Source organism: Marmota flaviventris, chromosome X (genome assembly GCF_047511675.1).
Source record: "Marmota flaviventris isolate mMarFla1 chromosome X, mMarFla1.hap1, whole genome shotgun sequence".
In the NCBI taxonomy this organism is placed as follows: Eukaryota; Metazoa; Chordata; class Mammalia; order Rodentia; family Sciuridae; genus Marmota; species Marmota flaviventris.
Genome location: NC_092518.1, coordinates 57,151,437 through 57,169,404, shown reverse-complemented (window position 1 = coordinate 57,169,404; position 17,968 = coordinate 57,151,437). Strand labels below are relative to the sequence as shown.

Here is a 17,968-nt window from a genome sequence, read left to right as displayed (position 1 = left end):
TCATTGTGTCCATCTACAACTAAAGAAAAATATTTTAAAAAAAAAGAATTCTGACTTTTGTCCATGAATTGGCTTTATGTAATACAACTGAGGAGGAGGAGAAGGAAAAAAGAGCAATGTTCAGCTGTCCATCCAAAAATCCTTATCTCATCACATCATGAGTCCTCCCTTCCTCCCTCAGATTGATCAGCATCCAGTTTCTATCCCTTCAAAGACTCTGTGAGGCCAAAGGCTAAAGCAATTTTTTTTTCTGATTGGTAAAGACAAGTGGGATATATTTGAGGAGTCTGAAATCTCTGCTGTGAGAATATAGCTGGAAGCAGCTACTGGGAAGATATGATACCATATGTATTATTTAATTTTTATTAAATAATCACTTCAAACCTTTTTTCTTAGCCAAAACCTTCCCGTGTTAAAGAAAAGTTCGTAGAGCAAATCATGGACATCAAGGATCTAAATATTATCCATGAACATGAGGATGGTGATGGTGATGGTGATGGTGATGGTGAAGATGAAAACGATGAAGAATGGAAGCCAGCAAAATTAGTTAAGGTGTCCAAGAAGAACACCCAAGGGGTAGGAGCCAGCTCTTTAAGTCAGTTAAGGATTCTACTCATTTATATTCACTGTCAGTTAGATAGTTTTCTTAATCTAGGAATGTTCTGGCCCCTATCCTGCATCCAAGCCCCTTGGATCCCATTCAGAGTCATTGACTCCCCTAAGGGGGATTTGTTGGGCCAGCTCTGTGTAAAACCTAGGGCCAACAGAGAGGGAGGGCAGCCTGAGTGTACAAGTTGGCTCTCTTTGTTTTCTCAGGAACTTCCTAGCCTGAGTAGGTAGTGTTCTATACCATTTCATAGAAGCTGATTAAAAATCGATCATACCAGTCCTTCATATTTTTAGAGCACTTTATAGTTTACAAATCATTCTCATTTATGTAATCCTTTAATCATCACAAAATATCCACTGAGATATTTATTATTTGCATTTTATAGCTAGACCTCAGACCCACAGAAGGGTAATGACCTTTCCCAAGGTCATATAACCAAATAACGGGATTTAAAACTGAATATTCTCTGAGTACAGTTTGTTTCTACCAATGATGTCATGTCAGTAAAAACTGCAGATCAGAAGCTCAGTGGGTAATTTATCTTTCTGGCCTATTAGAGTGATTTTTGCTCACTAGGCTAAGGGGCTAAGGGAATTACAGAAAAAGCTAATAATTAAGATCAAACACACCAAGTTAAGGCTAGTTAGGAACAATCTGACATTGAGGCATGCTTTATTTACTTACACAATGATAGTCCTACACAATTATCAAACATAGATGTTTTATGTTGAAACATTAACTTCCTAGGCACTACAATTCACCACCACTACCCCAGCTGTGCCCTACAGCCACATTCCACTTACAAAGAACAATTCACACATTACCTTAGCTGGCTTCCTAGAAGCTTATTTGATCTGATTAGCTGATAGCTCACCACATGGGGAACTGAGCCTTGTAAAGCCACAATACCAGAGCTGAAGCAAGTTGGAAGGAATAGACAGTTGTGTGGTATTAAGGTATTTGTTCAGCCAGAGTCATCAGAAGTGCAACATACCACATGCTCAAAATGGGACTAAGAGTCCATCTTTGGACCCAGAGAACATATAATTAAATGGGAAAACAAGGCAAAGAAGTAGAAGCATAACTAGAACCTCAGCATATTTATCTCTGGAAGCTAGACTAAGGGGTTTTTGGGTTTTTAAAGTCATATTAACAAGGCCTAATTTAGGAATATGCCATTGAAAGGTGACTGTTGCTGCATTATAAGATAGAAAGGTAAGTATCATCTTGGGAGCAAACAGGGAGAACATTTTTGGTACATTGCATAGCAAATTGCAAAAATTTAAAGATGCTAGAAGAATGGGTGTTGGGACATTAGAGAAAATGGGGCAGAGCATGTCTTTCTTTCATTTCCTCAACAATCATTTATGGATACTTTACTATGGTTGAAATGGAAAGCATGAGCTGAATGTAGATTTGAAGGCTGAGTTGAGATGTACACACAGAAAAAAAAAATGTTAGAGGGTCTTGTTAGACCAGGACGCAAGAAAAGACCACTGACTCCAATCAAAATCAAATTAAAGCAAGCTTATTATTTCGACCGGCCTGGCTGCCTCTCCCACCCAAAACCACGGGAAACAAGACAGCAGCAGCAGCTTTCCTGCAGCCCAGCTTTAGAGCCCAGAAAGTTACACAAAGTGGGGTTACAGATAACAGAACTCTGACAAGCATCACACTAATGGTGGTTTACATTTTTTGCTGGCCCCAACATCAGAGGACCATTAGAGCCTCAGAGAGGGTCATTATCTGGCCAGGGAAGGCCAATATTTATGAGGTGTCACTAAAGTTTCAGAGAGGGCTGCTATCTGGTCAGAGAGCCAGGCATGGGTGAGTTCAAGGCATGGGCAGGCATTCCAAGCAGGTTCAGAATTTGCAGTAATTTATAGTAAAGCCGAAATCAGCTTTTCATGGCTTTGTGGCGAGATGGCTCCCAATTTTGAGAGAAAATCAGGTTGGGTCTATCATTCCCCCCTTTTCTTATGTGTCCCTTTCAAATCTTTGATAGGGTAGGGGAAGAGCACTGAGGGAATTTTAATCCCTCAGGTAACAGTCTCCAACTTTTCTTGAACTCACCAAAAACTGATTTGACCTGACTTAATTAATTATTTATATTGACAGTCTATTTATTTTTGGCTCCATTGTTGTAAGAAGAGGGGCATCACTCGTTTTGGCTTCTTCTGAGCTGAGAGGGGGTGACGTGAGGGGGCACGGCGTGAGGGACATGAGTTTCCTTTTAGAAGTCAGTTCGATTTGAAGTCTGGTTGGGGAAGAACAGGTTGTAAAGTCATCTGGGGATGGGTGCTTCTATGAGAGAAACAAAAACCATGAGTACTGAATAAATGTTGCAGCAGCTGGAACATGTCGCTGTATAGAAGTTCCCTCATCAGGAGGTGTGAGGGCTGAGAAGTTAGTATATATATATATATAATATATATTTACCAGGAGAAGCTGTCTCCATAATAAGGCCAGAGTGGACAAGGCCTTTATATAGAAATGTAAATCTTTAACATTTTTAAAGTTATCAGGAATATAAACACAACATTAAACTTTTAGTGTTACAGATGTCCTTTTCCATAAGATACAGTTTAATAATATCATCTGATCATGTAAAATCCTTTTACTAGTATGACCTCTGTGTCTAATAGAGAAACCTTTAATTCTGTTACTCAGGGCTAGATAATCATACTAGCAAACACCAAGCCTACCTGTGCAGGTTAGGAATATCTGTAGGCCTTAAACTAAAAACTGTCTCTGGCAGCTCCTCTTGATAGTCTCTTTTTATAGTTATCAGGCATTTCTGTCTGAGAATCCTTCTTTGTAGCCTCCAATCTTACTTATTTTGAGAGGCTAACATAAAGTGTATACCTTAAAATATTATTATTATTATTATTATCATTATCATTATCATTATTTTAAATGTCCAGGAATGGCTGTGTTTTGGTTTTAACTGTCTTTGCTAAGTGTTTAAGATGAAGCAGTCAAACTGACTTTTATTTCTATCTATTGTTAAAAGTCAGCTGAGTTTTTATGGGAGTCATTCCTGGGGAAACTTGAGAGCAGCTTCTCAGTTCTGCTCGTGCCATTTGTGCTAGGATAGGTCCAGGTCTTGCTTGACCATGTGGCTTCCCTCAGAAGCATCAGGGATGTCTCCCTTCTCTGATGACCCTCCTCTTCATAGCAAATGCACTGATTGACTTTCTGTTCTCCAGTGGTCTCATTAATCTCCCTGATCGGGAGGTTATGTGGCCCAGAGTTGCAAAGCTCTTTAGAGAGGTCCCCTGTTCCCTGGATTCAGACTGACTCAGAGGGCAAGAGCCAAATATTGGTTTTCTTGGCCCTTTTCGTTTAACTTTAATTTTAAAACTTAATCTTAAACATCCAGCAAATAAATTTTAACAGCCTTATATTAAGAGTACTGGGCTTTAATGACTATAACTTTACAATTATTTATCTTTTTTTATTAATTGGGATCTGTATTATCCTACCTGTCTTGTAGGTGATGGCTTATTATCTTAAATTAACCCATGTTGTGTTCTTAAAGCAACACTTCTGTAAAACACTAACAGGGAATCTTTAGATCACTTATAAGGAAATTACAAAATAAAATTAACAAGAGTAAAAACATTTAGTTTGTGTAATAGCTACCCTGAATTTTGGCTGAGTTATACATTATATCCCCTGTTTGAGATCCTAGTAATCTTGACAGAAAAAAACAACTTTTGAACATAACTTTAAATGAACTAAAATCTGGCCTACTGCTTTTGTAGTCATTCTCACATGTAGTAAGATGGGACACAGAGCCTTATCTCAGGTAAGGCAGGGCTCTTTATAAATCTTAAGTGTTCTAGATCTAAAGCTGATCTTTGCTTTTTAAATATCATTTTACAAAGTTTACATAAATTGTTTGAGGTCACATGAACATTAGCTAACACCATATGATATCACATTTAAAACATGAATTAAAGAAAGGCTGAAAGTTTTTAACCTTTACATAGATTAGACTCTCATTCACTTAAAAATACATTTAAATTGTTCCCCAATGTAAAAAGTAACATAAAACTTTACATATCTTATTGATAACAGGTAAATAAATCCCCAATATATTTTTTTTTAACCAAACAACTTTAGAACACCAGCTTGATATAATGCTCTTTAAAGCTTCTACCTTATAGACTTGTATACCTGGAAGATATGAGCACATTAATAGCATCACAATTACATTGATGTTTCTATATTAACCAAGTTTAGCTTTTAAAGAAATGGCAGTTCAATGCTCTAAAATAACAGTTCTTATTTAACTAGTTGTTTAATTTTTATGGTTGCTTGCTCTAGAAAAAAATAAAACTTAATAAACACATGACTGATTATAAAAACAAACTTATATAGTAAATCAATCAGATATCTAATAAAAGTACTCATGAATGAGTAATCCCATATCAAATTTACTTTACTTATTTATCAAAATATTAGACAAATGTATTGAACAGTGTTAACCATTTTTTCTTGTTGAAAGAAAAGTCCTAGAACCAAGACATATTATATATTTTATAGACATTAATATTTTATTAGTTTTTTTGAACACCTAGAAAAACTTGTCAGCTTAAATTTAAAGACATTTATTTTTATCTGTTTATCCAATTTAAATTGAACCATTTAAATCACATGAATTAAAGATCTTTGGATCCACTTTTTAAAATTTGTTTTTATGAGCGCTCCTTATATATGTTAATTTGTATATCATATATATGATATACGGACATATGTATATATAGACATACAACACATAAAACAAGTGTGCACACATAACAATAGTAAAGGCCTTGTAGCTTTTCGCAGGTGAAATCTCCATTGCAATGTTTCAAAAACTCCACAGTTGGTGAAAGATAGAACTGATCAGAAAAACATTAACCTAAGTCTGTAGGATCAAAATCATGAGCTCAAAAAAAAAAAAAATACAGAATCTAAGAAAAAAAACAAGAGTCCTAGAAAAAATGACTAGCCAGTTATTAGTAAATACCATACAATTTACTTTTTTTTTAGGCCTCAGATCAGTCTCCTACTATGCTTGCAGGCTTCTTTCATTTGCATTTCAACATAAGTCCTGGCTGAGGTCTGGAAGGAGCAGGGAAAAACTGATATTCTGAGCAGACACCTCAGGTCTAAGGCATTTTAACCATAAGTCATAATTTTCAGGTTCAGATGTTGAAAATTATGATACAAGTTTAAGATACAATTCACAAAATTTTATATCTTTACATCTTGTTTTGTCAACAGATACCATACTATGATTTACTATCCTTGTCCAAATTAATGAACTGGTACACACAGTGAATTTTCCCAGGCTACCCAATTCAAAATTGGTGAAAAAAACTGAATGATTGGGAAGTTACTTGCCAACTTGGAAGTAGAGTTCTTTACTTTTCCATCCTAAGTATTTAAGTTCTCTGGCATGAATTATCTGAAATCATAAACTAAACAATTACCTAAACCCAACTTTTAACTGCAATATTAAAGGGGGCTAAAGTTCATCATCGCAGTTCCTTAAAACACAGTCCAATGGGGTGTCAGGCTTACTTGCTTTATTACCCATTTTCACGTCCAATATCCTTAAGTTTTTACCACAGAAGTCACACAACAAAAGGCACAAAAACAAACAAACAAAAAACATATAGAACACAGAACAAAACGCAAGAAAACAGAAACCCAGCGCTGAAACAGAAAAACAGAGGAGCAATGCAACGGCTTGCCAAAGCTCCCGGGGTAGGAGCGCGTGCTTGCCTGTCTGCACCTCTCTACCCTTCCAGAGGAATTCCCTACAGAACAGAACAGAGGACAGAACGATTTCTCGTTACTGTCCGGAACAGGAGTATATGTGAGCCTCGCCAGGTCACCTCTCTGTCTTCAGAAGAGATCTCCCTTAACCGGATACCAGATGTTATAAAGGTGCCACTTACCTATGGAGGCCTCCACCAGGTGCTTGCTGATAGTTTTAGTGCGGCAGTTCACTGCAGTGCTCCGGGGACCGAAGGCTCACTCCGAGGCCTTGGAACGTCTCAAGGTGCGCACCCCCTAGAGTGGCTCTCCAGCCCGGAGCCCTGGAGCGAAGGCCGGCTTCAGAATTTCCAGCAGTCTAGTCTTGTGATCTGGTCTGGCAGGGTCATCTCGCTGGGGAACTCCAAAATGTTAGACCAGGACGCAAGAAAAGACCACTGACTCCAATCAAAATCAAATTAAAGCAAGCTTATTATTTCGACTGGCTGGGCTGCCTCTCCCTCCCAAAACCACGGGAAACAAGACAGCAGCAGCAGCTTTCCTGCAGCCCAGCTTTAGAGCCCAGAAAGTTACACAAAGTGGGGTTACAGATAACAGAACTCTGACAAGCATCACACTAATGGTAGCTTACATTTTTTGCTGGCCCCAACATCAGAATTTATGAGGACCATTAGAGCCTCAGAGAGGGTCATTATCTGGCCAGGGAAGGCCAAGATTTGTGAGGCGTCACTAAAGTTTCAGAGAGGGCTGCTATCTGGTCAGAGAGCCTGGCATGGGTGAGTTCAAGGCATGGGCAGGCATTCCAAGCAGGTTCAGAATTTGCAGTAATTTATAGTAAAGCCGAAATCAGCTTTTCATGGCTTTGTGGCGAGATGGCTCCCAATTTTGAGAGAAAATCAGGCTGGGTCTATCAGTCTAAAGCCTCTGAGGAAAGGAGTTTGCAAACTTGCAAAATTGCCAGTAGTTGGTATACACACACACACACACACACATACACACACACCACATATATATTATACATATACGGTTATGTCTGTGTCAAAGTCTTACTACCTCTCTGACATTCTGACCTGATTCCTGGGATGAGAGACAATAAGGATGAAGCTACACCTCATGTAGGTGACACTCATGTGACTATATATGTCTTGTGTGTCATGGCTGTTCTGTACTACCATTACAGAGTGTTTAGCCTCTGCTTGCTTAAAAACTAGCATGGGGAGTGCTGGGGTTGAGGCTCAATGGTAGAGTGCTTTCCTAGCATGTGTGAGGCACTGGGTTCAATTCTCAGTACCACATGTAAATAAATGAATAAAATAAAGGTCCATCAATATTTAAAAAAAAAAAAAAACTAGCATAAGGGGAAACTCACAGGCAGCTCATTGTATTCCACTTGTTAGAAAGATGTTCCTTGTTTAGCTGAAATGAGCTGTCCTAGTGTTTTTGTTTTTGTGACAGTGTCTCCCTAAGTTGCTGAGGCTGGCCTCAAACTTGTGATCCTCTTGATTTAACTGCTCCAGTAGCTGAGATTATAAGTATGCGCCACTGTGCCTGGCTTCCCAATGGGTCTCAGCAATGTAAAAGTCTAATTATTTTTATTTATGACAGTTCTTCAGATGCATCGTTTATATTATCTCTTTGGATAAAAATATAGAAACAAGGACAAGGTAACAGAACATTTTTTAAGCATTTAGATGAATTTGTAAATGGCTGAAGGAATGTACCCAGGCTACAACCATCAATAGACCAATGTCATCCTGGTAAGGTATCTTTAGGACATGTCATAGAATTTTATCTTTTGTTCTGTCTTATTGAAAACAATAAAAAATAATTTTTCACTTTTTAAAAACAAATTTTGGTACGAGGGATTGAACCCAGAGGCACTTTACCACTGAATTATATTCCCAGCACTTTTTATTTTTTTTACTTTGAGGCAGGGTCTTGCTAAGTTGCTTAGAACCTCACTACGTTGCTGAGACTGGCTTTGAACTTGGCAGTCCTCCTGCCTCAGCCTCCCGAGTCAATGGGATTACAGGTGTGAACCACCATTCCCAATATCATTTTTTATTGATGGTTATAATTATATATAATAGTAGGATTCATTATGTCATATTTATACATGCCCGTGCCCATACATAATTTGATTAATCTTACTTCTTAGTAATCTCCCTTTCCCTCCCATCCTCCCTTAAATTTTTTTTATTATCATAATGACTAGAGTTGGCAAGTATGACTAAGATTATGGTGATGATGATGATTTTTCATGCTGGAGGTGGAACCCACAGGTGCTCTATGTCTGAGCAGACCTTTTTAAATTTTTATTTTGAGACAGGGTCTCTCTAAATTGTCAAGGCCATCCTCAAACTTGCAATCCTTCTTCCTCAGCCTCTGTAGTAGCTGGGATTACAGGTGTGCACCAATACACCCGCCTGAAAATATTAACAGCCTTAAAAATGTTCCTGTTGTTCTTGCTTTGACAGCACATATACTTTAAAAGATTTCCTGTCCTTTGACCCTATCCTATTTCTTCCTATACATGTAGGAATTTATACTAAGGAACTAGACATTGGTATGTAAATAGATGTATTCATTCAACGAAACTTTTGTGAGTATCTATATGCCATGTACTGTTTTTAGGTACTGAGAATACAACAATAGAGTTTAAGAACTTTGCCTTCATGAAACACATTCTTGTGGAAAGAGACAGAAAAACAAAATAATTTTAGATGGTGATGTAGAAAAAGTAAAGAAAATATAGAGAAACCATTGAGAATGATAGGTTAGGAAAAGAGTGGATAGATGTCTGAGATCTGAACAAAAGAGAAAGTCAGGAAAAAATCAGAGGAAGAATAGCAAATGCAATGAGCTCATGACAGGAATGAGCTTGGCATCTCAAGGAACAGTAGAAAAGGCATGAGTGGCTAGAGTGTGTTGAGAAGTAGAAGAGAGCAAACAGCACAGGTAAAGTCAGAGGGGCAGATTGGAGGGCCTTGTCATTCAGGGATATCCACTGCAACATGATTTATGTTAGTGAACAATTTATTTGAAAACAGTCTTAAGCTGGCACAGTAGCACATGCCTATTACTCAAGAGGTTGAGGCAGGAGAATCAAAGTTGGAGGCCAGCCTCAGCAATTTAGCAAGACATTATCTCAAAAAAAAAAAAAAAAGGAACTGCAGTGGTAAAGCACTCTTGGGTTCAATCCCTAGTACGGGGAAAAAACAGTATATAACATTAGGAGATTAGTTAAATAAACTGGCTTGTCCACATGATGAAAATGAAAATTAAATACAACTATTAAAAATCATGATTTTGATTTTCAAATTTTATTAAATCATTTATAATATCCTCATAATCAGTAAAAAATAAGATGTTCTCATGGTTTTCTTTATCTTTACAACTACAGAGCAAAAGTGATGATTCTCATATGATAAAGACTTAATGACTTGAATTTGATTACAAATTCAGTATGAGTCCACAAAGATATTTTATTTTGTCTTGTTTGGTTTGGTTTTGCAGTCCTAGGGATTGAATCCAGAGGCTCACACTTCCTACCACTGAACTATATCCCCAGCCTTTTTAGTTAGTTTTTTTAAATTTATTTTTTAGAAGTAGTTAAACACAATAACTTTATTTATTTTATTTTTTTTTAGTCATAAATGAACATTATTTATCTTTATGTGGTGCTGAGGATCGAACCCAGGGCCTCGCACGTGCTAGGCAAGCATTCTACCACTGAGCCACAACCCCAGCCCCTCCCAGCCTTTTTAATTTCTTTTTAGTTGTAAATGAACACAATACTTTTATTTTTATTTATTTATCTTTATGTGGTGCTGAGGAACAAACCCCAGTACTCACACATATGCCAGGCAAGTGCTCTACCACTGAGCCCCAGCCCCAGTGCCAGCCCCTTTTAAATTTTATTTTGAGACAGGGTCTTGCTTAGTTGCTGAGACTGCCCTTGAACTTGGGATCCTCCTGCCTAAGCCCCCCAGGTAGCTGGAATAACAGGCATGAACCATCATTGTCAGCTCCAAAGATGTGATAAGAAGAAAAAAACAAGCAACTGTGACTCTAGGCTTCATTAACTAGACTATCAGATCCATAGCAAGGAAAGTGTTTGTCATAGTATATTTCACAGTGGACACTCCACACTGTGAAGAAAGCTGTGTTCATTTTTGGATCTCATAATTAAAAATGAACTTTGAAAAATTGGTGTGTACTCAGGGTGATGAGGATACTTGGAAATCATATCATTTGGTAAATCATTGAGGAAACTAAGTATCTTTAGCTTTGGACAGAATTAGGGAAATCTGGGGAGTAAAAAAATTATATTTGAATGACTATGCCATTAAAATGAGATTAAACTGACTCCATGTCATTCCAGATGGCAAAATTGGGTCCTGGGGTTAAAAGTTATAGAAACTGTCATCATCTTTGGATAAATAGAGCTTCAGATACCTAGACCAGGGATGTTAGAAAAGGGCTTTGTGCATCAAACCAGGTTTTAGAAGTTCATTGATGTCCCTTCTGACTCCTACATGTCTCTTCCAGGCCAAACTATCCCAGTTTCTTCTACCATTTTCTTTCTTTATATAATTATTTTATTTTATTATTGTTATTTCTGGTACTGGGATTGAAACCAGGAGTGCTAAACCACTGAGCCACATTCCCAGCCCTTTTTATTTTTAATTTTGAGACAGGATCTCACTAAGTTGCTGAGGCTGGCCTTAAACTTTCAATCCTTCTGTCTCAGCCTCACAAGTCTCTGGGATTACAGGCATGCTCCATCAAACTCAGGTAATTATCTTATTTTTATTTATATATGTTAATTATACATATCCATGGGGTTTATTTTGAAATTTTCACACATTCATATATTGTGCACTAATCAAATCCACCCTCCACCCTCTTCCCCCACGTATTTACCCTTCCCAACTGATATTAATCACTATTCTACATTCAGGTCAACTTGCTTTTTACCTTGAACATATAAGAGAGACCATTTGGTACTTGTCTCTCTGTGTCTGACTTATTTTCCTTAACATAATGTCTGCCCGTTCCACTATTTTTCTTATAGCGTTGCTTCCTATAATCTGGTCACCCACTTTTTTTTGTTTAATTTCCTCTTTAGTAAACATATTTGCACAAAAAACTCAATGTGTGTAAAAGAAAATATGCATATTGATTAAATGGGTTTAATATAGGGAAAACCTTTATAAGAATGTCAGGCACATATTAATGTTAGCTATTACTATGACAGCCTTGTTTGTAATAGTGAAGAATGTCACTATCAGAAGAATAGATAAACTGTTTTTAGAATGCAACTAAAGCTAAATGTATCAACATAAAATAAGTTACCATTTATATTAAGTTTAAAATTTGAGACAATACTTTTTTAAAAATTCATATGCAGTAAAAGACATGCATCGGGATGATAAACACCTACAGTAATTCAGGACACTGTTCACTCCTGAGAGAGAGAGGCAAATGAGGTTAAGAAAGGGTCAGGGTAGGAAACCTTATTAAGGGGGTGGTAGGGACATGAGTGAGGTTTTTCTTATTATTGTTGTCTATGCTTTTGTATATGTGAAAAATTATGGTGCCCTAAAATGGGATTCATTATTTCAAATAGGCTTCAACTGACCCAGGGTATCATGATATAATTGCTCCCCATATGATCTGAACTCCAAATTTCTGCCTGACTACATTTGCCTTTTGACAGCTATTTCACACTGTTGACACAGAGAGTTTGCTCACATCTCAAATCCCTAGGCCCTTTCTGCACAAACTACTTTTAAGTTAGATTTCTCTCCATATTATATTTATATGGATGATTTGAAGGGGGGGGACCCAAATAGCAAATTTAATTTACTCCTATTTGGATCTTTTTCTTTCTACTTTCAACTTATAATTCCAGCCTGTCAAAATATTTTTGGATTGCAACTTTTTTCTCTTACCTATTAATAATCCTTCCAGCATTGGGGTTGTGGCTCAGCGGTAGAGCACTCATCTAGCACGTGCGAGGTGCTAGGATCGATCCTCAGTATCACATAAAAATAAATAAATAAAACAAAGGTATAAAAAATAATAATCATCATTTTTGCTATTGTTAGAGCTGATAAATAAGCCTACCTTGTAAACTGGTTGTGAGAGTTCATATTTACGTATATGAAAATACTCTGAAAACTATAAAGTGCTATCAAATGTAAATGATTTGGGCTGGGGTTGTAGCTCAGTGGTAGAACACTTGTCTGGCACATGTGAGGCACTGGGTTCGATCCTCAGCACCACATAAAAATAAATAAATAAAAGTATTATGGCCATCTACAACTAAAAAAATATTAAGAAATGTAAATGATTTTATTTCATTCCATCAATTCTTTGTTAAAACGTTGAATGATTAAAGTGCTGACAAAGAGCTGGGCATGGTGGTGCACACCTGTAATCCCAGTAGCTTAGGAGGCTGAGGCAGGAGGATCACAAGTGCAAAGCCAGCTGCAGCAACTTAATGAGGCACTTAGCAACTCAGTAAGACTCTGTCTCTAATAAAATATAAAAAGGTCTGGGGATGCGGCTCAGTGGGTAAGTACCCCTAGGATAAATCCCCACTAGCAAAAAAAAAAAAAAAAAAAAGCCCAGGCTGACACTGGACAAAATGTAGAAACGTGAATTGGATGAAAATACAATTAGATAGATCTAAATATATCAAGCAACTATGCTCAGGCCTTAAATATACCTAAGTATACTACCATCCAGCTCGCAATTCTTCACTTTGCCCATAAAATTGTCAAAATAAAACATTAGGGCTAGGGTTGTGGCTCAGTGGTAGAGCGCTTGCCTAGCATGTGTGAGGCACTAAGTTTGATTCTCAGCACCACATGTAAATAAATAAAATAAATATCCATCAACAACTAGAAAAAATATTTTTAAAAAAAGGAATCTAAGCCAGGCATGGTGGTGCATGCCTGTAATCCCAGCACCTTGGGAGGCTGAGGCAGGAGGATAGTGAGTTCAAAGCCAGCTTCAGCAAAGGCAAGGCCCTAAGCAACTCAGTGAGACCCTGTCTCTAAATAAAATAACAAAATAGGGCAGGGAATGTGGCTCAGTGGTTGAGTGCCCCTGAGTTCAATCCCCAATACCAAACAAAACAAAAAAGGAGTCCATCAATCACCTTGCATTATTATTGCTATCCCTCGTTTCTCTTTCAAGTATACTATTCAAAACAGAAAATGGATTTGCCAAGCATGACATGTTCTCAGTTAAACCTGTGATAGTTATTGGTGATCATTATTTCACAAAAAGAGATGACTGAAGAGATTGAAGTTTGATACAGATGATGGTACTTTCCATTTCTTTTCTATACAGGCTTGCAAATGAAGGGAAGGCACTTTAAACTAGGCTTCTAATCCTTTCAGTAATGTATCTTTCCACAAACTTGTTTTGTAGTGTTCCTGCAAGGGCTGGTGTGGAAACAAGCAATGTGGGTGCAGGAAGCAAAAGTCAGACTGTGGCGTAGCCTGTAGCTGTGACCCCACAAAGTGTCGGAACCGCCAGCAAGGCCAGGTAGGACCAATACCATTTCCCCTCAACCATTACCCCTCACCATTCCCTCATGATTCCCACTAGTTTCCAACCTCTTTCTTCCTTCTACCCTGCAACCTGGAGTCTCCTATGTAGCTCTTCCTACCCTTCTCCTACTCTCTGCACCCAGAAAAAAGGCATAGTCTTCAGTCCTTTCTCCCTGCTCACCTGTCCACACACCCCCTTCAGAAACCTCAGCTCTTCCCATGAGATTCCTAAGTGTGCAATTGTAAAGTTTCTGTACACTTTCAGAGGCAGGAACACGGAACAGAAAAGCAGGCATTTACAGGCATATAGACATGCAGGATCAAACTAGTCCAAAGGCTTAGCTGGAACTGTAAGAGCCACGTGCTGAGCTGGCAACTTCCAGGAAAGAAGTTAATCCTTCTGACATCTTGAGTCATTAGTTATTAGACCCTCTCCATGGGAACCAGCTATTCCATGGCTCTAGGAGAAGACCCACAGGAACCAGGTCTCTCTAATAGTCATTGTGACTCTTACTGTATTATGTAAATGTAGCTATCTTCCTTTTTTTTCCTCCCAGGATAGCAGAATCAGGGCAACAAAATGTGCCCTGAAAAGAATAGGATAGCAAAATCAGGGCAACAAAATGTGCCCTGAAAAGAATAGTATCAAGCAGATCAGATCCCTATACTTGCCTTACATCTACCTATGTCCATGGCAAAACTTATTGCTACAACTTTCCATAGGACATAAAATAAGTCTACCAAGTGTAGTCTAATGATCGTTCATCATTCATTTCTTGACCAACTACACATAAACAGTTTTGCCATGGGTCTTCTATTAAAATACTTAGAAGATAGGTAAGCATCAGAGAACTAAAACAGCAAGCTAGAGATCAAGATAAGAATCATAGAAGTAGTAAGGACCTTATTTCCATGGTTTTTTGGTTTCTAGAGTCCTGTAGTTGATTATTACATGGAAGGGCTTCTGGGCTAACAGGTGTGGCCTGAAGGGGCTCAAACACATTTCAGCCAAATTTATTTATTCATATATTGGACTTCCTCTTAGGATTTCAGTTATAAAAACTACTGGTCTAGTCCATTGCTTCCATGTTACAGAAAAGAAAACTAAAGCCCAGAGATAAGTTTAAGTGACTCACTTGATTAGATGCCAGGCTTTCTGACTCTTAATCCAGGCCTTTTTCCATAACAACAGGCTATATAATTCTAATCCAAGTTCTACACAGAGTCACCTTGTTACCTAAGCGACTTCTGTCTTGGACATAGTTTCCTTACCTAAAAGAAATACTAATACAGGCAACACCCTATAGTGGTGCTATCATAGATTATAGAGAGGAGAAGTTTAATCAAAGAAATGACCCAAGGGCTGAGGATATAGCTCAGTTGGTAGAGAGCTTGCCTTACATGCACAAGACCCTGGGTTCAATCCCCAGCAACAACCAAAAAGAAAGACAGACCAAGACTTGGTTGGCCTTGTTTGAAATCTAGCCTTGTGTCCTGTGCTGCTATCCTATTGAGACCTCTGCCTCAGAGGCTACCCCCAAGCATTGCTTCATTCCTTCAGGGACAGAGCATGTCAAGCTCTATGACCGCCCAGGCGTGGTCTCCCTAAGACTTGCTTAGATTGACCAGTCAAGCTTAGATTGACTGATTAGAACTGGGACCTCCCTGGCTAGAGAGGAGCATACTGATTTTGTAACCCTGGTAGCCAAATTTAGAATATGCCCGTCTGGCTGATTCTCAGGATAGCTTGGGCACTGTTGAACGGACCCAGGATTCCGAAGGCTCCTTCAAACTGGAGGATCCCACAGAGGTGACCCCAGGATTGAGCTTCTTCAACCCCGTCTGTGCCACTCCCAACAGCAAGGTAGGTTGGCTATAAGGCAGGCACTGGAAAACTATATTAGCATCCATCACTGCACTAGCTATGACAGAGTCTGATTTGAAAAAAAATATTATCCACTTTCTGGGAACTGGAAATTGGGCATTGACTGGAGTGGTTTGTTTGTTTATTTAATAGAGCAATCTTAGGGGATACCAAGTATTACTGGGATTTTGTTAAGCATTTGTACTGCCTCTTTCCAAAGTCTATTCAAACTTGTGTCTGTCCTTCCTAGATTTTGAAAGAGATGTATGATGTGGAGCAGGTGCTATTAAAGAAGGTTACTCCAGCTGTGCCCTCCTTGAACCTCCCAGAACTGAAACATACAGCAACAGAAGCCCGAGAAAATAAGGCTCCAGGGAAGAAAAAGAAGCGAGCTCTGGCCAGCAATACCAGCTTCTTCTCTGGTTTCTCCCCTATTGAAGAAGATGCCCACTGAAGCTGAAGTCACCATTTCTACCCCGTCTGCCTTAAAAGACATTTTCAGGTTGCAGCCAACAGGGGTTTTCTGATGACTTCTCTGGATTTCAGATTTCTTGCTGTTAAGAAAAGAGACAGAGTGATACTAAAGGGAAGGGGAAGTTTGTTGAATGTTGACCCTTAGTCTCCAGCCCCTTCCCAGACTACTACTCTTTCTTCTCCAGAAGGTGCTGAGCCACCTACTGAAGAGAAAACCAACTGACCTTCCAATGACTCATCAGGAACCAGTCCTCAGCACAATCTAGCTTTTTTTTTTTCATTTGTGAGCAGTTATGTCTGTCTCCTGATGGAGATGAGGCCAAGGCTTTTCCCTATAAATTGTCTCAGCTTAATGGAGGAGCCTGGCCCAGGATGGAGGCTTGGCTCAAACTCTTTACCCCACCTCAAGAATGGGCAGGGATCTTTATTGCCCTGAGTATGGATTTTAAGTATTTTAACAGGACCCTCAATTGTCTTCCATGTTACTTAAGTAAATAAAATATTTTTAAATGTTAAATAAATAAATAAAATTTAGCCCATCTACTGTTTGGGAAGATCCTTTGGTGCTAGATAGAGAAACAAAATTCAACCTGTGTTCCCTAGCCCCTAGGAAAGCTGTAAGGATATTGATTAAAAGTTCCTGATGGGACTAAGGCTATAGCTCAGTGGTAGAGCACCTGCCTCACATGTGTGAGACACTGGGTTCAATCCTTGGCAACACATAAAAATAAATAAATAAATAGATAAAGATATTTTGTCCATCTACAACTAAAAATATATTTTTTAAAAAAGTTCTTGAACCTACCTTTTGGGGGAAATTGCTTACCACTTTTTTTCTTTTTTGCAGTGCTAGGGAATGGAACCTAGGGCCTCACATGTGCTAAGCATGAACTCTACCACTGTGTTACACCACCAGCCCATCCTGTCTTTTTGTATAGCTACTCTCTTTCTCAGAGGAGAGTATAGATTACCATATTTTATCTTATGTTGCTTTGCTACCCTAAGAAACTCGAATAACAGTAGCAAGGCCAGTGGCCAGACCTCCACTCTAAAATCTGCCTGCCTCCAGATCTGGGAGGAAGGAACTACATTTATTAAGCATCTCCATGTTCCTGCCATAATTTTACTTGCTCCTCACAAAAAAATGCTTATTTTGCTGATGAGGAAATAGTGTGTTAGTCAGCTTCACTGCAGCGATAATCAGTTTCTGAAGAGAATAGTTTTATTTTAGCTCATAGTTTCAGAGGTTCTACTACATAGTTTGTTGGTTCTATTTACTTTGGGGCCTGTAATGAGGCAGCATATCATGGTAGAAGCATATGGTGAAGCAAAACTGCTCACCTCGTGGCCAGAATGCAAACAAGTGGAAGAAGCTGGGGTCCCACTGTCCCCTTCAAGGGCACATTCCCAATGAACTTAGCACCTTCCACTAGGCCCCACCTCTTAAAGGTTCCACACCTTCCCAAAGAGTGCCATAGGTTGAGAACCAAGTTTTTAACACATGAGCCTTTGAGAAACATTCCAGGTCCAAAGTATAGCACTGATGTACAAAGAAGTTAGGTAACTTATCTAGAATCATAAAGTTTGGAATAATAAAGCTAAGACCTTAACCTATCTGATGTGTGACTTTTGTGTGTGTGTGTGTGTGCTGGGGATTGAACCCAGACACGCTTTACCACT

At 38.6% G+C, this 17,968-nt stretch overlaps 1 protein-coding gene across 1 annotated transcript in view; it reads left to right on the top strand.

Annotated features, from left to right (window-relative positions):
- Kif4a (kinesin family member 4A) overlaps positions 1–17,831 on the top strand; it is a 141,420-nt gene extending 123,589 nt beyond the window's left edge. The window contains exons 28-31 of the mRNA XM_027935812.2: positions 397–576; positions 13,829–13,945; positions 15,692–15,814; positions 16,065–17,831. Of these exons, the coding sequence (XP_027791613.1) occupies positions 397–576; positions 13,829–13,945; positions 15,692–15,814; positions 16,065–16,268 (624 nt within the window). The 3' untranslated portion in view covers positions 16,269–17,831. The remainder of the gene's footprint in view (positions 1–396; positions 577–13,828; positions 13,946–15,691; positions 15,815–16,064) is intronic.
- The last annotated feature ends 137 nt before the right edge of the window (positions 17,832–17,968 follow it).